Source organism: Diceros bicornis, chromosome 14 (assembly GCF_020826845.1).
Source record: "Diceros bicornis minor isolate mBicDic1 chromosome 14, mDicBic1.mat.cur, whole genome shotgun sequence".
NCBI lineage: Eukaryota > Metazoa > Chordata > Mammalia > Perissodactyla > Rhinocerotidae > Diceros > Diceros bicornis.
The window spans coordinates 49,246,067-49,266,201 of NC_080753.1; the positions used below are offsets into that span (position 1 = coordinate 49,246,067).

The 20,135-nt window shown below is 37.6% G+C and overlaps 2 protein-coding genes across 3 annotated transcripts in view; one reads left to right on the top strand and one right to left on the bottom strand.

The window, feature by feature from the left end:
* Window positions 1–15,431, top strand: part of DEK (DEK proto-oncogene) — a 31,607-nt gene extending 16,176 nt beyond the window's left edge. The window contains exons 8-11 of one of the 2 annotated variants that reach the window (XM_058555186.1): window positions 8,643–8,778; window positions 9,125–9,273; window positions 13,333–13,401; window positions 13,860–15,431. In XM_058555186.1, the coding sequence (XP_058411169.1) occupies window positions 8,643–8,778; window positions 9,125–9,273; window positions 13,333–13,401; window positions 13,860–13,871 (366 nt within the window). In that variant the 3' untranslated portion in view covers window positions 13,872–15,431. Of the gene's footprint in view, window positions 1–8,642; window positions 8,779–9,124; window positions 9,274–12,679; window positions 12,804–13,332; window positions 13,402–13,859 lie in introns of those variants that run through there. The other variant, XM_058555187.1, reaches the window with a different exon arrangement.
* Window positions 15,432–15,805: 374 nt separating this feature from the next.
* Window positions 15,806–20,135, bottom strand: part of KDM1B (lysine demethylase 1B) — a 47,850-nt gene continuing 43,520 nt past the window's right edge. Inside the window, exon 22 of the mRNA XM_058555184.1 lies at window positions 15,806–17,791. Coding sequence (XP_058411167.1) covers window positions 17,708–17,791 — 84 coding nt within the window. The 3' untranslated portion in view covers window positions 15,806–17,707. The remainder of the gene's footprint in view (window positions 17,792–20,135) is intronic.

Sequence of the window (20,135 nt, forward strand, 5' to 3'; positions counted from 1 at the left end):
ATAGGTAAGCCTTTTCTCCCAAGATTTTTTTTTTTTTGCCTTCCTTCAAAAAGTGCTTGTGTCATTCCTCTGATTCTATACCTTCACGGTTATCAGAGACATGGAAAACTTCAAATTTTTAAAAATTTATATTATTAATCTTTTAAATATTTAGATTACAGTACATTGTACTATCTGAAATTAATGGCAGCTGTCAATTTTTATCTGTTTCTCTTTAGCATATCAAAAATACCTACAATATTGGATGGTCCTGACTGAACCACTCACAGCATATTCAAAGATAGCAAGCTAGAATCTTAAATCCCATGACAATTAGAAAGTAGCTTTGTCTTGCTTCTTTTTTTTTTAACTCACCACCTAGTTTTTGCCCATAGATTTTGTTAAAAGGCTCCAGTCTTGGCTCCTATTTGATTGAATAACAGAAGCATTAACTATCATGAGTACCTCCAATGTTTTTCCTTTATAATGCTACTTAATGTGTTTAGTATAATTACTAAAATTTTCTGAATATTTTAAAAGAAACTTAAAATAGAGGGCCAGTACTCAGTTTCTAATGTAATCGCTTTTCCATTGCTCAATTCCATAAATTGGGAGTGTGCTAAGTGCTGTTGGGGTTACAGAAGATATTTTATACCCAAATATCATTTGAGTGATACTTGATATAGGATTTCAAAAGAAAGAGAATCTCCCTATCTATTGATGAAGGAAAGCTTTAGGGGGAAATGGAAGAAGTAACAATTGAAATTGACCTTGGAAATAGGAAGGAAAGATGGACATGTGAACAAAGATGGGGAGCAGAAAGTTCAGGGAACCTTTGACAAACGCTTGTTTGTGGTTAGGTAGTGTGCCCAGAAGTAAAGCAATGAGAGAGAAAGCTCGAGTAACGTATATTGAAGCCAGACTTTAGAGAACCCATGAGATGTTAGGCATTGTTTTGTGAATAATACAAGCCGTGGGGATAGATTCATCATTCTCGTTTAGTCATAAGGATTGTCTTATTCTACCTGAGCATTTTGCTAAGTGTGGAGAAAGGGAGAGAGACATGGCCTCTGTCTTCCAGGAACTGATAGTCTACTTGGGGAGAAGTACCACTCATTTAGAAAGCATTTATGGTACATTCAAGGAGGGAACTATTGAGGATCTGCTGAGAGCCTTGTACTTTCACGCCTTGTACTTTCACATCATGCATCTCATTTAGTCTTTACTCCCTGAGAGAGGATGATATATCCTTTTTTTTTTTTTTCCTTTTTTGGTGAGGAAGATTAGCCCTGAGCTAACGTCTGTTACCAATCCTCTTTTTGCTGAGGAAGATTGGCCCTGGACTAATGTCTGTGCCCATTTTCCTCTACTGTATATGTGGGATGCCTGCCACAGCATGGCTTGATAAGTGGTGCATAGGTTCGTGCCCAGGATCTGAACCTGCGAACCCCGGGCCACTGAAGTGGAACACGTGCACTTAACCACTACACCACCAGGCTGGCCCCTACATCCTTATTTTTTGTGCTTTGAATATATAATAAATATATAATGATTTTTTAAATCTATTCTCTATATTACTCTCCAGAGCCTCTAGTTCATATACTTCTGTCTTCAGAGTCCTCTATATGGAACTGCTGATTTAGATCCAAATTTGATTTTAAGCTATAGCTTTCAGAAAGTTAACATGAGGGCCAGCCCCGTGGCTTAGCAGTTAAGTGTACGCGCTCTGCTACTGGCGGCCCAGGTTCGGATCCCGGGCGTGCACTGACACACCACTTTTCCAGCCATGCTGAGGCCGCGTCCCACATACAGCAACTAGAAGGATGTGCAGCTGTGACATACAACTATCTACTGGGGCTTTGGGGGAAAAAAAAAAGGAGGAGGGCTGGCCTGTGGCTTAGCGGTTAAGTGCACGCGCTCCACTGCTGGTGGCCCGCGTTCGGATCCCGGGCGCGCACCGACGCACTGCTTCTCCAGCCACGCTGAGGCCACGTCCCACATACAGCAACTAGAAGGATGTGCAACTATGACATAGAACTATCTACTGGGGCTTTGGGAAAAAATAAATAAATAAAAAAAAATTATTTTTAAAAAACACCTTTCTATAAAAAAAAAAAAAAAGGATTGGCAATAGATGTTAGCTCAGAGCCTGTCTTCCTCAGGATTAGCACGGATGTTAGCTCAGGGCTGATCTTCCTCACAAAAAAAAAAGTTAATATCAGTATATATCCACTTCTGCTTATAAAAACTTAAAACTAAAAGCTATTGACATAAATTTATAACTTGAAGAATTGTCTTATTGATTGCTTTATCTGGTTCTTGCCTTTTCCCTATGTATCTCCAATAATTCATAATCTAGACAAGGAGTTGGTAAACTATGGCCTGTAAGCCAGACCCAGCCTATGGCCTGTTTTTGTATAGCCTGGAAACTGAGAATGGTTTTTCCATTTTTAAAATATTTGTAAAAAACAAAAAGCGAGGAATGTGTAACAACGACCATATGTAGCCAGCAAAGCTTAAAATATTTATTCCCTGGCACTTTATAGAAAAAGTTTGGTGCCAGATCTAGACCATAAATTTATCTCTCATCTTATGTGGCTTATAGCTAGGTGAGTCAGCTCTGGGGCTTTAAAAGAAATATGTAGATACTCAGCCCTCACCCTTGATGATTTGATCCAATAGTCTTTTTTTTTCCTTTTAAATATACAATTTATATAGGTAAGTTGTACCAGAAGACAGTGATATTAAAAAATCAAGAAGTTTGGCTAGCTGCTATTAATAGAAAACATGTTTGTCTTAGCAAGCCGAGTGATTCTAATGAAATAGAACCTTGGAGTTGGAATAGATCTTTAAAGATTATGTAGTCTCCAGGGATCTTGTCCCATCTCAATTTTCCAAATAATTACGTAGCAACTACTAAGTGCCAGTTCTAAGCTCTGCATTGGAGATCAAGAAGCATATAAGACAAGGTCTCTACCCTTAAGCAATTCAATTTAGTTGGTAGGAGGAGAGAAGTCAAAGATTAGAAGGAAAAAAAGTACAGTAGAATATAACCTAAAAGCTAAAAAAGAGGTATGGACAAGATAACGTGGAAGCTAAGAAGATATAAAATTTATAGATATTAAAGGTTGGCATAGCAAAAGAAAGGGACATGGAGAAAACTATATAAAATTGGATTACACCAAGGCCCATCTTAGCTTAAAAGAAAAAATTCTAGAGAAACAATCCTGGAGCCCATACAAAGTTTGGGGTTAAGGGCCAGAGACAGCCCTAATACAGAGTTTGGTTGTCCTTTGTCGCCATTCTGTATTTTCTGCCAACATTTTTTATTCTTTGTTATTAGTAATATTTGCATGTAATGGAAGAAGAGCTAAATTTAACAATATGATAAATAGGTTATGGTATCACTGGCTTATTAGCATAATTTAGTTCAGTAGTTTCAACTCTGGCTTAAACAGGTACATTAGTCATTTCCACAGTCATGTACCGCTTAATGATGGGGATACGTTCTGAGAAATGTGTTGTTAGGCGATTTCGTCATCGTGCAAACATAGAGTGTACTCACACAAACCTAGATGGTATAGCCTACTATACACCTAGGCTATATGGTACTAACCTCATGGGACCACTATCATGTATGCGGTCTGTCGTTGACTGAAACGGCGTGATGCAGCGCATGACTGTATAAGCAACTTATATGGTAGGAGACACACTGGACTTAATCAAAAGTCTTGCTTCTTCCAGCTGTGAGGCGTTGGCTCACTTAACTACTCAGATACATTTTCCTCATTTCTAATGAGATAAACCATTTGTTTTGTCTTGGGTTTTTTTTTGCTTTGTTTTGGTTTTTTTTAGCTCATATGAGATGATAGTGTATAGGAAAGCAGTGCTGTACAAATGCCTTTTTCTTTTTCCTTTTAATTGCATTTTTAACTACATTCTGGGTTCAGAGTACAGGTAAAACAGGTAAACCTTCTACAAGTGATATAGAGATGAACATGACAAGAAATATTTAAGTGGCTACTTTGTGCCAAACATTCTTGTAGTTACTGGGGACGGATAGAGCTAAATATGATAGTCATGTGTCTCTTCTAATGGAGATTCAGATATGCCCTTAAGAAACACGCAGTATAGTGGAAGAACAGGCGTGTAAATAACTACAGTTTAATAAACGTAGGTGTTTGTTTTCTCTGCTGCCTTATATCTGTTTACTCATTTGATCCTCACAACAGTTCTACAGATATGGCCATAGTTCATCAAATCTACAGTGCCTATGAGGAATCATTTTAATGTAAATTGTAAAATGTACCCTAGGGCCGGCCCCGTGGCTTAGCAGTTAAGTGCGCGTGCTCAGCTGCTGGTGGCCTGGGTTTGGATCCCGGGCGCGCACCGATGCACTGCTTCCTCTGCCATGCTGAGGCCGTGTCCCACATACAGCAACTAGAAGGATGTGCAGCTGTGGCATGCAACTGTCTACTAGGGCTTTGAGGGGAAAAAATAAATAAAAAATTATAAAAAAATAAAATGTACCCCAATATCAGAGAGATGAAAATGTGGGAGAAAAAGTTAAATTCAGCAAAGTCTGCTATTACCACCTCCATTTTACAGATGAGGAAACAGGCACAGGGATGGGTAAGTTTTTTGAGAGAATGCAAAATAAGTCAGCAGTGGAGTCAGGATTTGAACCAGGAAGTTTGGCTCTAAAACCTTTGCTCTTATTCACTGCTTCACAGTACCTTTCATAAGGTAGGGATAAATTAATTGTAGGCCTAGTACTATGGAACTATGGATTAATCAAATTGTTGATTTGATCAAATTAATTTCATAATTAGTTAAATTATGAAAGATTTAGAGGAGGTGGTTATTAAGTTGGGTTTAGAATCATGAGTGAGATTTTCCTAAGAGGAGGAAGATTTTCCCTAGAGGAGGAAGGTTTTCCCTAGAGGAGGGAGAATGGAGATTTGAAAGTTCATGTAAAATTTAACTTTCCTTTTTAGCTCTCCCAGGGCCCCTTTTCATTGCCTCCAAAATACCAGATCACTTGTATTTGCCTTAACTGCCACAAATTGTCCATTGTGTCCCAATACCAAGGTCTCTCCTTTGAGATGCCCCATTTTCCCAAGTTACCTCTTCCTCCTATGCTTAATGACTTATCTTCAAGGCAGCTGAAGTGATTCTTAACACCTGCAAGGCTACAGCACACAATGTGAGTTAATCAGTTATCTGATTGCCTCTCTGCTCAAAATGAAACCCATAGGAATGGGTTTCTACGGTTTATTTTACTATTCAGCTTTCACTATTTCCCCATGCCAACATTTATCTATCTAAATAAGATACTTTACTGAATTCCTGCGTTAAGTTTGTTACAGAATAATTTGTAACTGGTTACTAAAGATAAGTGAAATCCAGTATAAATAACATAATTTGTTATTACGGGGATTCAGATGCTTGTGGGTCCGGTCCTTTCTACCAGAATGTAATGAAAAAGCATGATGTATCATGGTTAGGTAAAACAGGTGTTATTTAGTCTGTCTTACTGCTTTTATTCTGTGTATCTGCCTTGCTTTTAAAGAAAACTTGTAAACTACTTCAAGTTATTGGAGGAAATTACATTTGTATAATGAAAGAATTTCTTTCTTTACAAAAGGGAGCCCTCATAGTAATAATAGCTAGTATTTATTAAGTATTGCCTATGTGCCCATCACCATTAAAAGCACTTCCATGTATTTATTTCCCATGAAACCATTAAGTACTGTTATTTCCCCTAGGACTCAAAGGTGTACTGGGGCTAGAAATTGAAACCAAGCAGCTTTTCTCCAGAGCCCACACTGTTACCTCGTAGCCTGTATATTCTATGGTGCTTGTGACAGTATGTTTCCAATCTTTTTGTTAATAGATGATAGGCTAGTTATCCATTTAAAAAACTATAGAACACTATCCTGGGGCCAGCCCCGTGGCTTAGCGGTTAAGTGTGTGCGCTCAGCTACTGGTGGCCCGGGTTCGGATCCCAGGCGCACACCGACACACCGTTTCTCCGGCCATGCTGAGGCCGCGTCCCACATACAGCAACTAGAAGGATGTGCAGCTATGACATAGAGCTATCTACTGGGGCTTTGGGTGTTGGGGGTTAAGGAAGAGGATTGGCAATAGATGTTAGCTCAGAGCCGGTCTTCCTCAGCAGAGAGAGGAGGATTAGCATGGATGTTAGCTCAGGGCTGATCTTCCTCACACACACACAAAAAAAGAACACTGTCCCTTCTAGAAAATGGTGTTAAATATAGTAAGAAGCATAGTTTTAATTCTTTGTGTTTGTGCAATAGTAACATTTTATGGAGATGGCTTGATTATCCTGTCTTTATCACTGCAAATTTTTATGCTTTGTCCAACTTACTACTCCCCATTTGCAGGTTTAAAAATGGTGCCATGTTGTGTCTGTGCCTTCTGAAATTTTAATGACAGCCTTATACCTTGGTCTTAAAAGGCTCTGGAAGTATTTTAATCATCTGATTTTAATTATCTAATTTGAAGAAGACCTAGTAATAATGCTTATAACATTGTTGCTATCTGTTGCTCACCCTCCCCAACCCTTTCCGTAATAACTTAGTTTCTTGTAAAATATTTGAATGACCTACAGGTCCAGATTTTATTAACCTTTGACTAAAGAGTGATGTATAATGGTGATTATTTTATTCTGTGTATTAAGTGCATCAACAGAACTTATGAATTTTTAGCATTCCCTTCCAGAGCCTAGTGTGGTTCTTATGAATTAGGTGGACATTGAATAAACTTAAAACCTAGTTCAAGTTAGTCATAGAAAACTGATGAACCATTGAGATGCCATTCCAGCAACCCCCACTATCTGGAACACTTCTGAGAATTAAGAAGTAAAAATGGCCTCTAAAGAGGGAAAATCCATAAGTAAAGCTCATTGACTTTACTTTTAGAAGCATGTTGGCCCCTTGACACCACATAAATGCATTTTTTAGTAGCAGTTAAAGTAGGTAGGTTAGCTAGTTCTCAGCAAACAGTATATTATTGAGGTAGTGCAGGGTATTATTAGGCTTGTATAAATATGCACAGTGATGGCAGGTGTAGCAAGAGGAAAGACAAACAGTAAAATCCAATGAACTCTACTTAGAAATAGCCTGAGCGCACTTAAGTTTTGGGACAGATTGGTCTATACACTTTAAATTTTCTTTAAGGGTAAGTTCAACACAGTGTCTCTCCTTTAAAAAAAAGATTGAAGTATGATGATAATCAGAAATTGAGTGTTAAAACATTTGGAGAAACATTCTATCAGAAGTGATTTGTGGGGCCGGCCCCGTGGTGTAGCTGTTAAGAGCGCGCGCTCCGCTGCTGGCAGCCCAGGTTCAGATCCTGGGCACGCACCGTCACGCCACTTGTCAGGATATGCTGTGGCAGCGTCCCACATAAAGTGGAGGAAGATGGGCACGGATGTTAGCTCAGGACCAGTCTTTCTCAGCAAAAAGAGGAGGATTGGCATGGATATTAGCTTAGGGCTGATCTTCCTCACAAAAAAAAAAAGTGATTTGCATTATCTTTCGTATATAAAGATGGAGAGATTTTAAGTTATCTTGGGATATTTGCTTAAAAGGGATGCTTTAACATTGGGGAATGTTAATTAAATGAAGAATTAATATTTCCTAATTTCCTAGACCTTGGTTGAGACAAGGTAGCTATAAACTATAATTTCGTCATTTTAATCCGTGTATATATAGGTATACTTTGCTTGTATTTTATCAGCTATGAGTTAGTTTTTTGGTTTTTTTTGTGTGTGAGGAAGATCAGCCCTGAGCTAACATCCATGCTAATCCTCCTCTTTTTGCTGAGGAAGACCGGCTCTGAGCTAACATCTATTGCCAATCCTCCTCCTTTTTTTCCCCAAAGCCCCAGTAGATAGTTGTATGTCATAGTTGCACATCCTTCTAGTTGCTGTATGTGGGACACGGCCTCAGCATGGCCAGAGAAGTGGTGCGTCGGTGCATGCCCGGGATCCGAACCCGGGCCACCAGTAGCGGAGTGGATGCACTTAACCGCTAAGCCACGGGGCTGGCCCTGAGTTAGTGTTTAATAAAACAGTTTCTGGAATCAGACAGGTCTATTTGAATCTCACTTCTTTATTTTGTTAGTTATGAGACTGTGGACAAAATAACCTCTCTGAGCCTTAGTTTCCTCATATATTCATAAATAGTTACTGAGCAACGCCTATGCACCGTGCACTATTTTAGGAGTTAGGGATACATGAGTGAACACAAGAGGGTCAAAAAACATCTCTGTCCTCATGGAACTGGCATTCTGGTTGGGAGAGACTGATAATAAATAACAGAATGATAATAGTACCTATATTTTAGAGTTTTTTTTCAAGATTAAGATAATGCATATAAAGTCTTCTGTCTATAGTGTGGAATGAATGGGCATCTATTATTTTTAGTGTTTGATTCTTGACTTCCCATAACTTAGTCTTCTGTTAGGATAGAATGAAGTTTGTTGAGTGTGTTAGTCATCTCAAAAATTGATCATTAGTAATAATTTTTTATTGGTGATATTGACTAATTTTCTCTAATATTGTTGAAGGGTGTAGAGGAGTAGAGGGATGGCAGTTAATCTCATCAGTGTATGTACTCTGCTTTCCTTTCCAACAGCCACCAAAAAAGACATCCAAAAGAGAAAAACCTAAACAGAAAGCCACTCCTAAAAGTAAAAAGTCTGCAAAAAGTGCTAATGTTAAGAAAGCAGATAGCAGCACCACCAAGAAGAATCAGAACAGTTCCAAAAAAGGTATGTTAGAAATGACACATGCTCAGCAACTTTAAAGATATAATTTATGTGGTGTAACAAACATAGTTTTTAAAGTATGTGTGGAAAATAGGTAAACTGCAAAGAACATTGGGGGAAAAAGTAGTAGTCAGTTTCTTATTGTTTATAATTTTTCAAAATTGACAGAAATTTCAATGCATACTTTATAGGTGATTTATAGAGTTGTGATTTATGATTTTTTTAATCTAATACCCTTTGAAAACCTGATGAGTGCTTAAAGAATTCTTCCCAATCTGTCTTGAATGTTAATTTACTTTGCTGTATAAGAAAAATATTTATTCACATGTAATAAATATCCTACTTTTAGAAAGTGAATCTGAGGATAGTTCAGATGATGAACCTTTAATTAAAAAATTGAAGAAACCTCCTACAGATGAAGAGTTAAAGGAAACAGTAAAGAAATTATTGGCCAATGCTAACTTGGAGGAAGTCACAATGAAGCAGATTTGCAAAGAGGTAATTGGACAAATGCTTAGATCATTTTGCTTTTATTTAAAAAATTCTTTTACCTAATCTCTCAGCTCAAAGCTAGATTCTTGTGTGCATTCATTCATTGAACAAATATTTATTGAACTCTCCTACCTGCCAGGCACTCTGACAGGTGCTGGGGTACTACGTTAACTAAAATAGTCCAAGTCTCTTTCCTGTGGGAGTTATTTCATAAATAGCATTAGAATGTATACAGTGAATAAAGTTAAAGTGATACATTCCAAACTGCATAAGAAACTTTCTTTTTTTGATCTGGAAACTGTTTTTATTGATGCATCCTTAGGTTTTGTTAGTTTAAAAAGGCAGAATCTCATGGACCACTTTATTTTCAGTGTTACTATGGTAAATGAGATATTATAGATTAGGTTCTTAGCTCAGACTTCTGTGAAGTTCTTCTAATACTTCTCAGGAAATAAAATGATCGTCTTGAATGTGATTCCATAGAGATTCCATACCGTAGATCAAAACTGGGAGATTTTAGAATCTAGTTTCTTATGATAAAATGAAATTAAAATTTGAAATGTACCAAAGGTGAAATATTCTATACTTTTTTAAAACATAGATTATTGTTTTGTTTATTCATTTAGCATTCATTGAGCCTCTACAATACATCAGACCCTGGGGTAGATGTTAGAGGTAGAGCTGGAGAAGCCAGTACTTGGCTTTTGGGGGCTTACAGTCTAGTGGGATAGAGAGAGACAACTGTGTTAGTAATTAGAGTACAACAGTATGTGAGCGCTCTGTAAGAAGAGTGCAGAAGGTGCTACACCACCACAGAACAGAAGGTACCTACTTGGGATCAAGAGAAGAGAGTTGGGGGAACCTGGAAAAGCATCTTGGAAGAGATTTTAGAGCATTAGCTGTTCCATACAATTGAGGGACATGGACACAGTTACATAAAATATGACAAATAATGACTGCAAGGAGTAGTAATTAGTTTAATTTGGCTGAAGACTTACAGTTGAAGTCTTCACAGAAGTTAGGAGAGAATACTACCGAGTTTTGCAGATCTCATATATGCAGGGTTTGGTTTTCTTGCAGAGTTTGGTATTCTTCCTGAAACTAATGGGGAATTGGGAGGCTGGGTAGATAATTGAGAGCTATTTGGCAGGGGCATAACACAATCAGATTTTTATTTTTTAAGAGTCATCCTACATACATCAAGAAGGACAGACTGGTGAAGAAACCAAAAGGCAAGAAACCCAGTTTATGTCATAATCAAAGTTAGAAGGTTGCCATAATCCAAGTCAGAAATCAAGAGAGCCTGATCAAAGGTTGCTTCAGTGCAGGTGTACGGGCTTGGGTGCATTAATCGTAATAGGGGATAGAACAAAAGGTATACTTTGTGAGGAAAAGATGACTTTTGTTCTAGACAATTTGAGATGGGCTGCTTGGAACATCCAAGTGGGAGAAATTGTGAACATTGTAATTCTCTAAGTTAGGAGAGAAACCTAGACGAGGATATTGCTAGGAGTTAACACCAGAAGTATAGATACGTTAGCCAAGGGAAGAAGATACAAGGTGGGAAAAGCAAAGGACAGTCCTGGAAACCATTAACATTAAAGAATTGAGAAGTAATTTCTATAAAATACAAAATTGTAGTCAGAGTAGTAGAAGCAAGGCCAGCCACAGTGGTGCTGTGAAAGCCGAGAAGAGGCAGTTTCAAGATGGGGGAGGGTAGCGCCAATTAAAAAAAGGTAATTAACTTACATGAGACAGTGGGCAGTGGCTATGGAAAGGCAGTTCACAGAAAAAAATATAAATGACGTGTAAACATATGAAAACAAACTCAACCTTCCCTACTAATCAGGAAGATGGAAATTAAAAGGAAATATATTTGCTCGTGAGCTTGACCAAAACTAAAGATTGACAGTTTTCATGGTTGGCAAGAATATAAGGAAACAGGTACTCTCATGCAAACAACTTCTTTGGAGAACAATTAGGTATTATCTTAAAATTTAAATTACAAATACCTTTTAACCCAGCAATTCCATTCTAGTTCTGTATCCTAAAGACATAGTCAGATCTGCACAAAATTACTACAGTAATGCTCAGCATGTGTCTGTTGAAAAATCAGAAACCTAAATGCCCATCAATAGGGAAATGGTTAAACTGGTACATCTGTATTTTTGGAATACTGTGTAGCAGTTCAGAAGAACATGGAAAAGTTTTCCAGGTATTGTGAAATTTTTAAAACATAAAAGAATATTACCCAATTTATGTAAATACAGGAAAACTATATTGCCATTGATATACTAATGCATTTGTATATAAATTCATTTTTAAAGGTCTGGAAGATGACACACCAAACTGATAACTGGTTTCCTGAGGGGAGAGGGACAAGGGCAGAGTGGAGGGGAAATTGAAGGGAGACCAGTTTTGTCCATTTGATGATTTTTGTGAACACATTTGTGTAATTTTTAAAAGGTATTATTAATAACATGAAGAGATCAGGTGAGAAAGACTTGAGGGGTTTTTTTGGACTCAGCAATTGGGAGGTAATTTTCATATAATAAGAGCAGTTCTGAGGGGCGGTAAATGCAAGGGTTATTTACCTTTGCATTGAGAATTAATGAAAGGTAACGAAAGTGAAGGAATTAAAGCTTCTGTTTTAAGCAGCTTACTTTAGAAGGGAAATAGTAGTTAAATGGGGGTACAAGTTGATAAAATATTTTTGAAGAAGGAAAGGGAGAGAAAGTATGTGTTAGGCTAAGGGACAGTGCTGTGAAAGGAAGAGAAGCCGAAGACACAGGAGAATTGAGGGATGGGTCCCTGCAGAAGTGAAGGAAACGGGGAGTATTGGTGAATCCAGATACAAATAACACTGGAGGGGAAGAGGTATGTCGGAAAGTTGAAGGAATTCATCATAATGGCTTCTTGGCTGAGAACAAGAGTGTGGGACACTTGAGTAGGGGATGAAATTGTCCTTGATGGGAGTGAAAGGAGGACCTGATCAGAGATACTTGGGATTGCCTGGGAGGCTTTGATGTTGAATACCGTGAACTTAAAAACAGGACCAGTCTTTTCAAAGTTGTTCTATTTTCCCACAGCAATCTTTCATCTGGGCTTAACCATGGAAAAGTTGGTAGTTAGACTAATTCAAGATGGGAGTTTTGCAGAGAGAGAACAATAGGCAAACAATTAGAGTAATTTAAATGATTGACTATATTGGCAGAGGTTGGCAAACTACAGCCTGTAGGCCAAATCCATCTTACCATCTGTTTTTGTAAATAAAGTTTGATTGTAACACAGCCACACCCATTCATTTAAGTATTGTCTGTGGCAGTTTTCTTGCTACAATGGCATAATGGAGTAGTTGTGACAGAAATGTCACTGGAAAAGCTAAAATCATTTACTGTCTGGTCCTTTACAGAAAAAGTTTGCTGACCTTGAACTGTACCATAGGAGTGAAGCCAGCAAGTAAGGTGCTTATAGATTGTGAGCGTATGGAGAGAGTCAGGACTGCAAGTCATTGGCAAGTCAAGCAGCAGGTATCAGGTTGACAAAAGAGAGGGAAATTGAGAACGTAAAATTTAGGAGTAGAGGACTCCTGAGACCACCTGGATCTCAGTGACTTAACTTTGGGGAGGGGATTGAGCAGTGGAGTGGAGGCTGACCTTCATCGCAGTTCAAGTTGAGGAATCATTAAGTAATGTTGGATGATGTAACAGAGAAGAGGATATCTCGAAAAATATCTTACAGATAACCTACCAATATCAAGAACTTAGTCCACTTGATTAAGATCTATCCAGATGATCCATGATCTGACCTCATCCATGTTTATTGTTCATTCAACTGATACTCTGTTTATAAAACACTGAGAATGTTTGCATGCTAGTTTTTTTTCTGTTCTATATACAGTAATTTTAAAACTATTCATTTGTAATAGAATTCTATATGGTGAACCAGAGTACTGTTAGAATGTACATGCAGCTGTTTGTACATAGCATACATTTTTTCTTTATCCAAAGATAGAGAATATTGGGTTTTTAAATCTTTTAATATTATTTTATCTTTTCACTATAGGTATATGAAAACTATCCTGCTTATGATTTAACTGAAAGAAAAGAGTTCATAAAAACCACTGTTAAAGAGGTAAATACATCCCCCTTTTCCAGCTTTGATCATTTTGGACGTATATGACGAAATTATGTATATCAAATACTGCATATTTTTCAAAATATTCATGTCACTATCACATTTGATCCTCACATTTACTCAAAGTAGATGGCGGAAGATATTTTCATTCCCATTTTACAGCTTAAAAATAGTCTGAATGTTAGTGACAACAGCTGGCCTCAGATGAAGAGGCAGGCTCACAGCGTGCATGGGTAGCGCCTCCGAGGAGCTCACACGACGACTTAGCACTGGATCCTGTCCACCAGTCACAGGCAGGACAAGATCAGCAGTAGCTATAGTTTTATATCGATCCCAACTGATTTCCCAAGGTCACAGCAGTAAAATAAAGGTTAAAAAATTAAAGGTTTTCTCATTTATGTGTCCTTAATATTGTATGTTGGGTCTGGGAAAATGATGTTTCTCTTTCGTTACAGCTAATTTCTTGAGATGGAGGACAGAGACAGATGACTTGTTCCCATGGATTTAAAGATCTGATTTATACCATTATACCAGCAAAGAGAATGTATTTCCTTTTCTAAATCCTTGCAAGCATTGTGTTGGTAGAACATACTGCTGACCTTTTTATCTTGAGTGTTAGGTAATTTGAGTTTGCCGTTTTAAATTGCATCTCTATGCAGTTTTTAGTTTAAAATTTTGCATGGCAGTAATTATTCCTTGCTTTTATAGTTGTATTTTGTACATTTTGGATTTCTTTATATAAGGTCATAGATTCTTGAACTGTTGTAGTTTTTAGTGCGCTTAACGTTAGCTTAAGACATACTTTTAATCAAGTAGAACAGAAGCTATTATAACTGGCATTTATACATGCAGGGAGTATTACAGTATTTAGTATATGAAATATTTTGAATACACATCTCTCAGTGTAAAAACTCAGTGGCAGTGTGTTCATCATATTAAAAATATGAGCGTCAGCTGTCTAGATGACTAAATCGGAACTTTTCTCCTGCATGTGTATATATGTCAAATTGTCAGCATGACAAAAGTGACAGATGTTATTTTTGTATTTTTAAAAACAAATTTGTTGTATATAGTTTTTTTATTTCTTTTGTGCAGATCAATTTTTAAACTCATAGAGGTAGGTATCTTTACAGTTAAAAACTATGAAATGTCAGTGTTCAGCCAGATGGTATGACGGAGCAGTGCGAGTCAGAATTCAGTGAAGAAAACACTGAAGGAACAGATAGTTCTCTGCTTTGCCTTGCAAGTGTCATCAACTTGTAGTTTTAGTATTAACTCTGCAACAGTGTCTATAGATACATTTTATATTAAGGCTAGACCAAAATCAACACATCAAAACTTTACAAATTTGAGAAAGAGTAGGGTTAAGTATAAGCACATTTGGCTTATAATGAACTGATTTTTATTAACTGCTTTTGCCCATATAAAATGCTGATATTTACAGGAAACCTGGCCATCTTTGTAATTATGGTAAAAGTACCTGGCATAATGCCAGAAGATGATAATGTGTAGGCAATAGTGGGTATCTCTGACAAAGTATTTCTCAAAAGTGATAATAGACCTATTTTTAACATTAAAGAAATGTAATGTATTTGTGGAATCAGGGCTGTAGGGTTTTAAATTTTGGCCAATCAAGATTCAAGGTGATCAACATATGGACCTCTCCTGAATGAGACTAATTTTGTCTTTTAAATTGACTGTCTTAATCAGTTTATTAAATAATCTCTGAATTTTAAAATAAAACATGCTGCTTATGAGAGAATTAGGCTTTCGATAAACCAGTTGAGTGTTGAAAATAAAAATATCTTTGCATCATAGAACAGAAATGTATAAAAATGATATATGTTGACTGTTGGGTATTTTCACAGGTTTGATTGTCTCTTGATAAAGTTATTAAGACATTAGAGAAATGGTATACTTAATACAAATGATGGAATAAAAAACTAAATGAGACCTAAGAATTGGCCTTTGATTTTAAATATTTAATTTGTTCTTATAAACCTTGTCAATAAAAATAATAAACCAGTGCTCGTCTCTTGCATTTGATTTCTTATAATAGGTTTCTATGGCATGTCCCCCTACGTGAGGATTTTAGAACAAGGATTTTTAAATGAATTTAGCCCCATAGCCTATATAATTTGAGTAACTTCAGTGATAACTGACCACTTTTACTTTGAATAAATACACTCAAAGAAATCGCTAGGACAACTTGAAGCAATCTCACAAAACTATTATGTTGATCAAAGCTAACAATTGTTTATTATGACTGTTTACTTGAAGGGATAAGCAGTAATGTCTACGACCTAAAAAGTCTAAAGAGGGTTTGGAGGTGAGGGGAGTTGAGTCAGGGTGTGTAAAAGTGAAGATGTCCCTATGGAATAAGGGTGTGTTCACTACAGTGCACAGTGTATTTGAAAAATCTAGTTTTTATTAAGCAGTTTTACACACAATCTGCAGTGAAAAACACTGTATTCACTGCTACTCAATTACAAACTCTTCAGAAAACAGTGAAAAACAAAGTAACTCAAGAATAAAAGTACCGTGGTTCCCTGAAGAACAAAATGTCAAATGAAGTATGTCACTTGAGACAAGAAATGAGGTGTTTTCTTTAAATACATGTTTACCGTACTATTTAAGTAGGTTTTTCTTTAGTTTGCTTGTGGCACAGTACGAGTTTAAGTGCCCAGATACTAAGGTAATAATTTACTGTGAACCGTTTCAAACTTTAAATATTTTGTATTTATCACTTAACACATGCTATTCTTTAAACATTTTAATACATAATACTTTAAAGCAGAATACTTCCCAGTCAGTACCAATGAGTCTCATCAGATAACCTAAATATCAACATTTCCCTGCATTAACTTGGAAACTAATCAACTGCTATTTGCTTTCTTTCACTTGTATCATACTTTGATGGGGAGGGAGGTGTATCTAAACTAAAGTTCACCATACATTCTTTGCATAAAATACTTACTATTTCTACTTATAAGCTGACAACGTTAAATTTTAAAAATACCTAATATTTTGAAAAGTGGCTTTAAAGTCATTTTGAGTCCCTTTTTTCAGCAGACCAATATAACTGAAAGAATTGTTCAAAGACTTTTTAAAACAAAAGCACTTAAGTTAGCCACTGTGTTTCTAATCTGTAAACTGAAGTTTCTTGGCAAGATAAGCATCCTGAAGACCCGGAAACCAATGTTTATCTTAAATGACATGTTTTTGTCATGAATGAAAAAAGGAAAAAGTAAGTATTTGCCATGTTCTCGGGCTTTTAAGATATGGCTTATAAAACGTGTAATAATTACCAGGATAGCTCACATTTTTCTGCAGTTTTCCAGTGGACCTGCCTACAGAATACTGAAAACATAATTCTGTAAATAATATTCCTACAGATTAAGTCAGTTATTTTAAAAAGAGGCAGTGCAGAGGCTTTTATGATGTCATCTGACAAGATCTTTTTGCCAGTGGTTGCCAAAATTAAGGCTATTTAAAGTGTGCTATCCGCCCAAACTTGGCTCTAAGAAAAATAGCCATATTTTCTTTGTCTCAAGTATGAAGACCACACTATCTCTACCCCATGCTCAAAGACACAACACCTATACTGTTTAAGGAATTGAAAGTTTTGCTGTTTTGCCAATGAGTGCACAAATCTAAAATGTTTTATCACAAAAGATACCTGAATTTAAATTTCTTTTGAACACCCAATGGGAAGAAATATGTACAATATAAAATAGTCTAGAAGCTTCATTTACCTTTGACTGAAGAGTTTGGGCTGTATCCCAAAAGGAAAAATTTATCTAAATTTTATGTAAAAGCTCCATATTAGAGCTATATAAAAATCTTAAGGCTCATTGACAAAGATACTGATAAATTGTCATAGAAGAAAAATACATGGCTTTATCTGGTTTTTTAGTGATTCCTGCTTGATTGACTTGCATTCTCAATGTGTGAAAATCGATCAGCCAAACAAAATGTCAAATTTAAAGGGAATCTCCAACCATGGAAGAATCATATCCAAGGTCTTAAATTAAGGTTATATTCTGCCTTATTCTGAAATCCAGAAGATTTAGCACTAGTCAGACCTGTGGAAAATGCAATTAAATATAAGTGCTTATAAAAGGATTCTTGGGTCTAGTGCTTTCAGAGTAGTGAAATGGGTTTATGTTATACCACCTTAGAAACATTTCTATTTTGCTATCCAGAGAGAGTTTTTTTGTTTGATTTTACGAAAGTGAGGTTTAACGTGTTTCAAACTTCCCATTTAGGGTACAGAAGGAAGCTGGGTCCAGACAAGTTCTATTTAAAATGCTGCAATCTTGCTTGCTTCTCGAACACCACTCAAATATGCGCCTGTAACAGTTTGTGGAAAATGCCTGTTTGTTGCCTGTAAAAAAAAATAATTGCATAATTTGAGACCACGTATAAGGAATTCGGATGATGGTCAAAAGGTAATACAAGCTTATACTTCCTCTGATCCTCCCACAATAGATTGGTGTCATTCCTGTGTGCTCATATTAATAACCAACTCACCCATCGTAGCACTTGAACTTTTCTGGTTAACTCACCGTGCTTCGCCAAATTCATTCATTCTACAATGTATTCAGCACTTCTGTGAAGTACTGTGGGGCATTCATTAAGGTATTATCTATATATGCCATGTACTGGAATGAAGAATAATGAATAAGACACAGTCCCTCCCATCAGACAAGTCATTTAGCTGTTACAATCAGTGATAAATGAAACAAGCACAAAAAGTGAATCACAATTCATCCATGGCTGGAGTTTTGCTAGATGGGTGGAACAAAAGGATAGAGAGTTGAACTACTCAAAGGATAGCCCAGTTCAACAGCAAGGGAAAAAACAAATGGGGAGGATGGTCAACGGGAGAACCTCACTCAAGGAGGTTGTAGTCGGAGCACAGTAAGCAAATCAGGACAGGAAAGGAGGCGGCTTGAGTTAGGAGGAGGAGGTAACAATGACGAGGTCTGGGACGTGGCTTTGGGAAAGAGTAGCTGAAGTGGAGTTGAGCAGTTCATAGAAAATGGAGAAGGGTAAGAAACAGAAGTTCCATGTGAACTAATTTAGGTTCCACGTCACCTAAATTGGTGGCTGGGATGGAAGGGAAAGCATCCACGCACCAAAGAGTCCATAAATGGGGGAATGATACTATATGATACTATATGATTCCACTTATATGATGAAGTCCCTAGCACACATCCACAGAGACAGGAAGTAGAGTGGTGGTTGCCAGGGACTGGTGGAGGGGGAAATGGGGAGTTGTTCAAGGGGCACAGAGTTTCAATTTTGCAGGATGACAAGTTCTGGAGATGGATGGTAGTGATGGTTGTACAACAATGTGAACGTATTTAATGCCACTGAACTCTACACTTAAAAATAGTTAAGAAGGTCCATCTTATGTGTAGTTTACCACAATTTAAAAAATAAATTTAAAAAGGAAGAAAGAAGAGAGGGATCTAGGAAATAAAAACTCCAACTCTGGAAAGTGGTAAGGAGGTGTCCCAGAGATCAACCAGTGCAGATGGATGCAGAGGGATGAGGACGCCAGGAAGGGGGTTTTCAAAAAATGGAACTAACAAGCCAGCTCACTGGGATTCAACTGTGATTTAAAGACAACTGAACGATGGGGAGACTGGAGGAGAAGTACAAAAAGAATTAAGCTAAGGAAAAAAGAAGCCATTATGACTGCCAAGAAAACAGAAAACTTGTATAAGAAAGGAATCAACGAACACTTTCTTGGCTCAACAGTAAGCAACATTTACACAGCCACCTCCCGTAAACACTGAATTACAAGTGTGAAATAACCATGTTGCGAAGAGACTAAATGGGCTAGATCTTCGGCCTGATAGGAAGTCAGTAGATATGTATAACTTGTTAAACCAGAAGACAACAATATAAATATTTTAAAACATGAAGTAAATTCCAGAAGAAACAGCAGAGAGAGTTAGAAATGGCTGCTCTGGAGCCAGCCCTGGTGGCCTAGTGGTTAAAAGTTCAACAGCCTCACCACTTTGGCGGCCCGGGTTTGGTTCCTGGGTACGGACCTACACCACCTGTTAGTGGCCATGTTGTGCTGGCAGCCCACATACAAAAAGAAAACAGAGGAAGATTGGCATGAATGTTAGCTCAGGACAAATCTTCAGCAAAAGAAAAGAAAAAGAAGAAAAAAAGAGAGCAACATTGGCAACAGATGTTAGCTCAGGGCCAATCTTTCCCAGCAAAAAAAAAAAAAAAAACCAAGAAAAAATCCTTACTCTCTATATATGTGTATAAAAACATTTTTTTAAAAAGAATGGCTGGAGTGACGTCAGCATCATGGCGGAGTGAGCTTTCCCGTGAATTCTTCCCCCACAAAATACAACAAAAGTAACAGCCACAGACCAACAACGGAATCCCAGACAGTCAAAAGCTGGAGCGGAGGGATCCACACTGCCGCACATCTGAGAGCGGAACGTGCTGGGCCCCCGGAGGAAGTGGGGAGAGGTAAGGAGAACTCCGCTCCCTCCCCATCAGATCAGCGATCCGGTCCGCGCGGCTCCCAGAGAGGGGGGAGGGGCGGCCTTCCGCGGGAAACTGTAGTTCTTCGGGCGCTCTCAGCCAGTGGGAAACTCCCGCACAGAGGGCTCAGAGGAGCCACAGGGCTACCATCAACATCTGAGCAACCCAGAGAGCGGATAAAGAGGGGCAAACGAGAAGCCTCCCACGTCAGG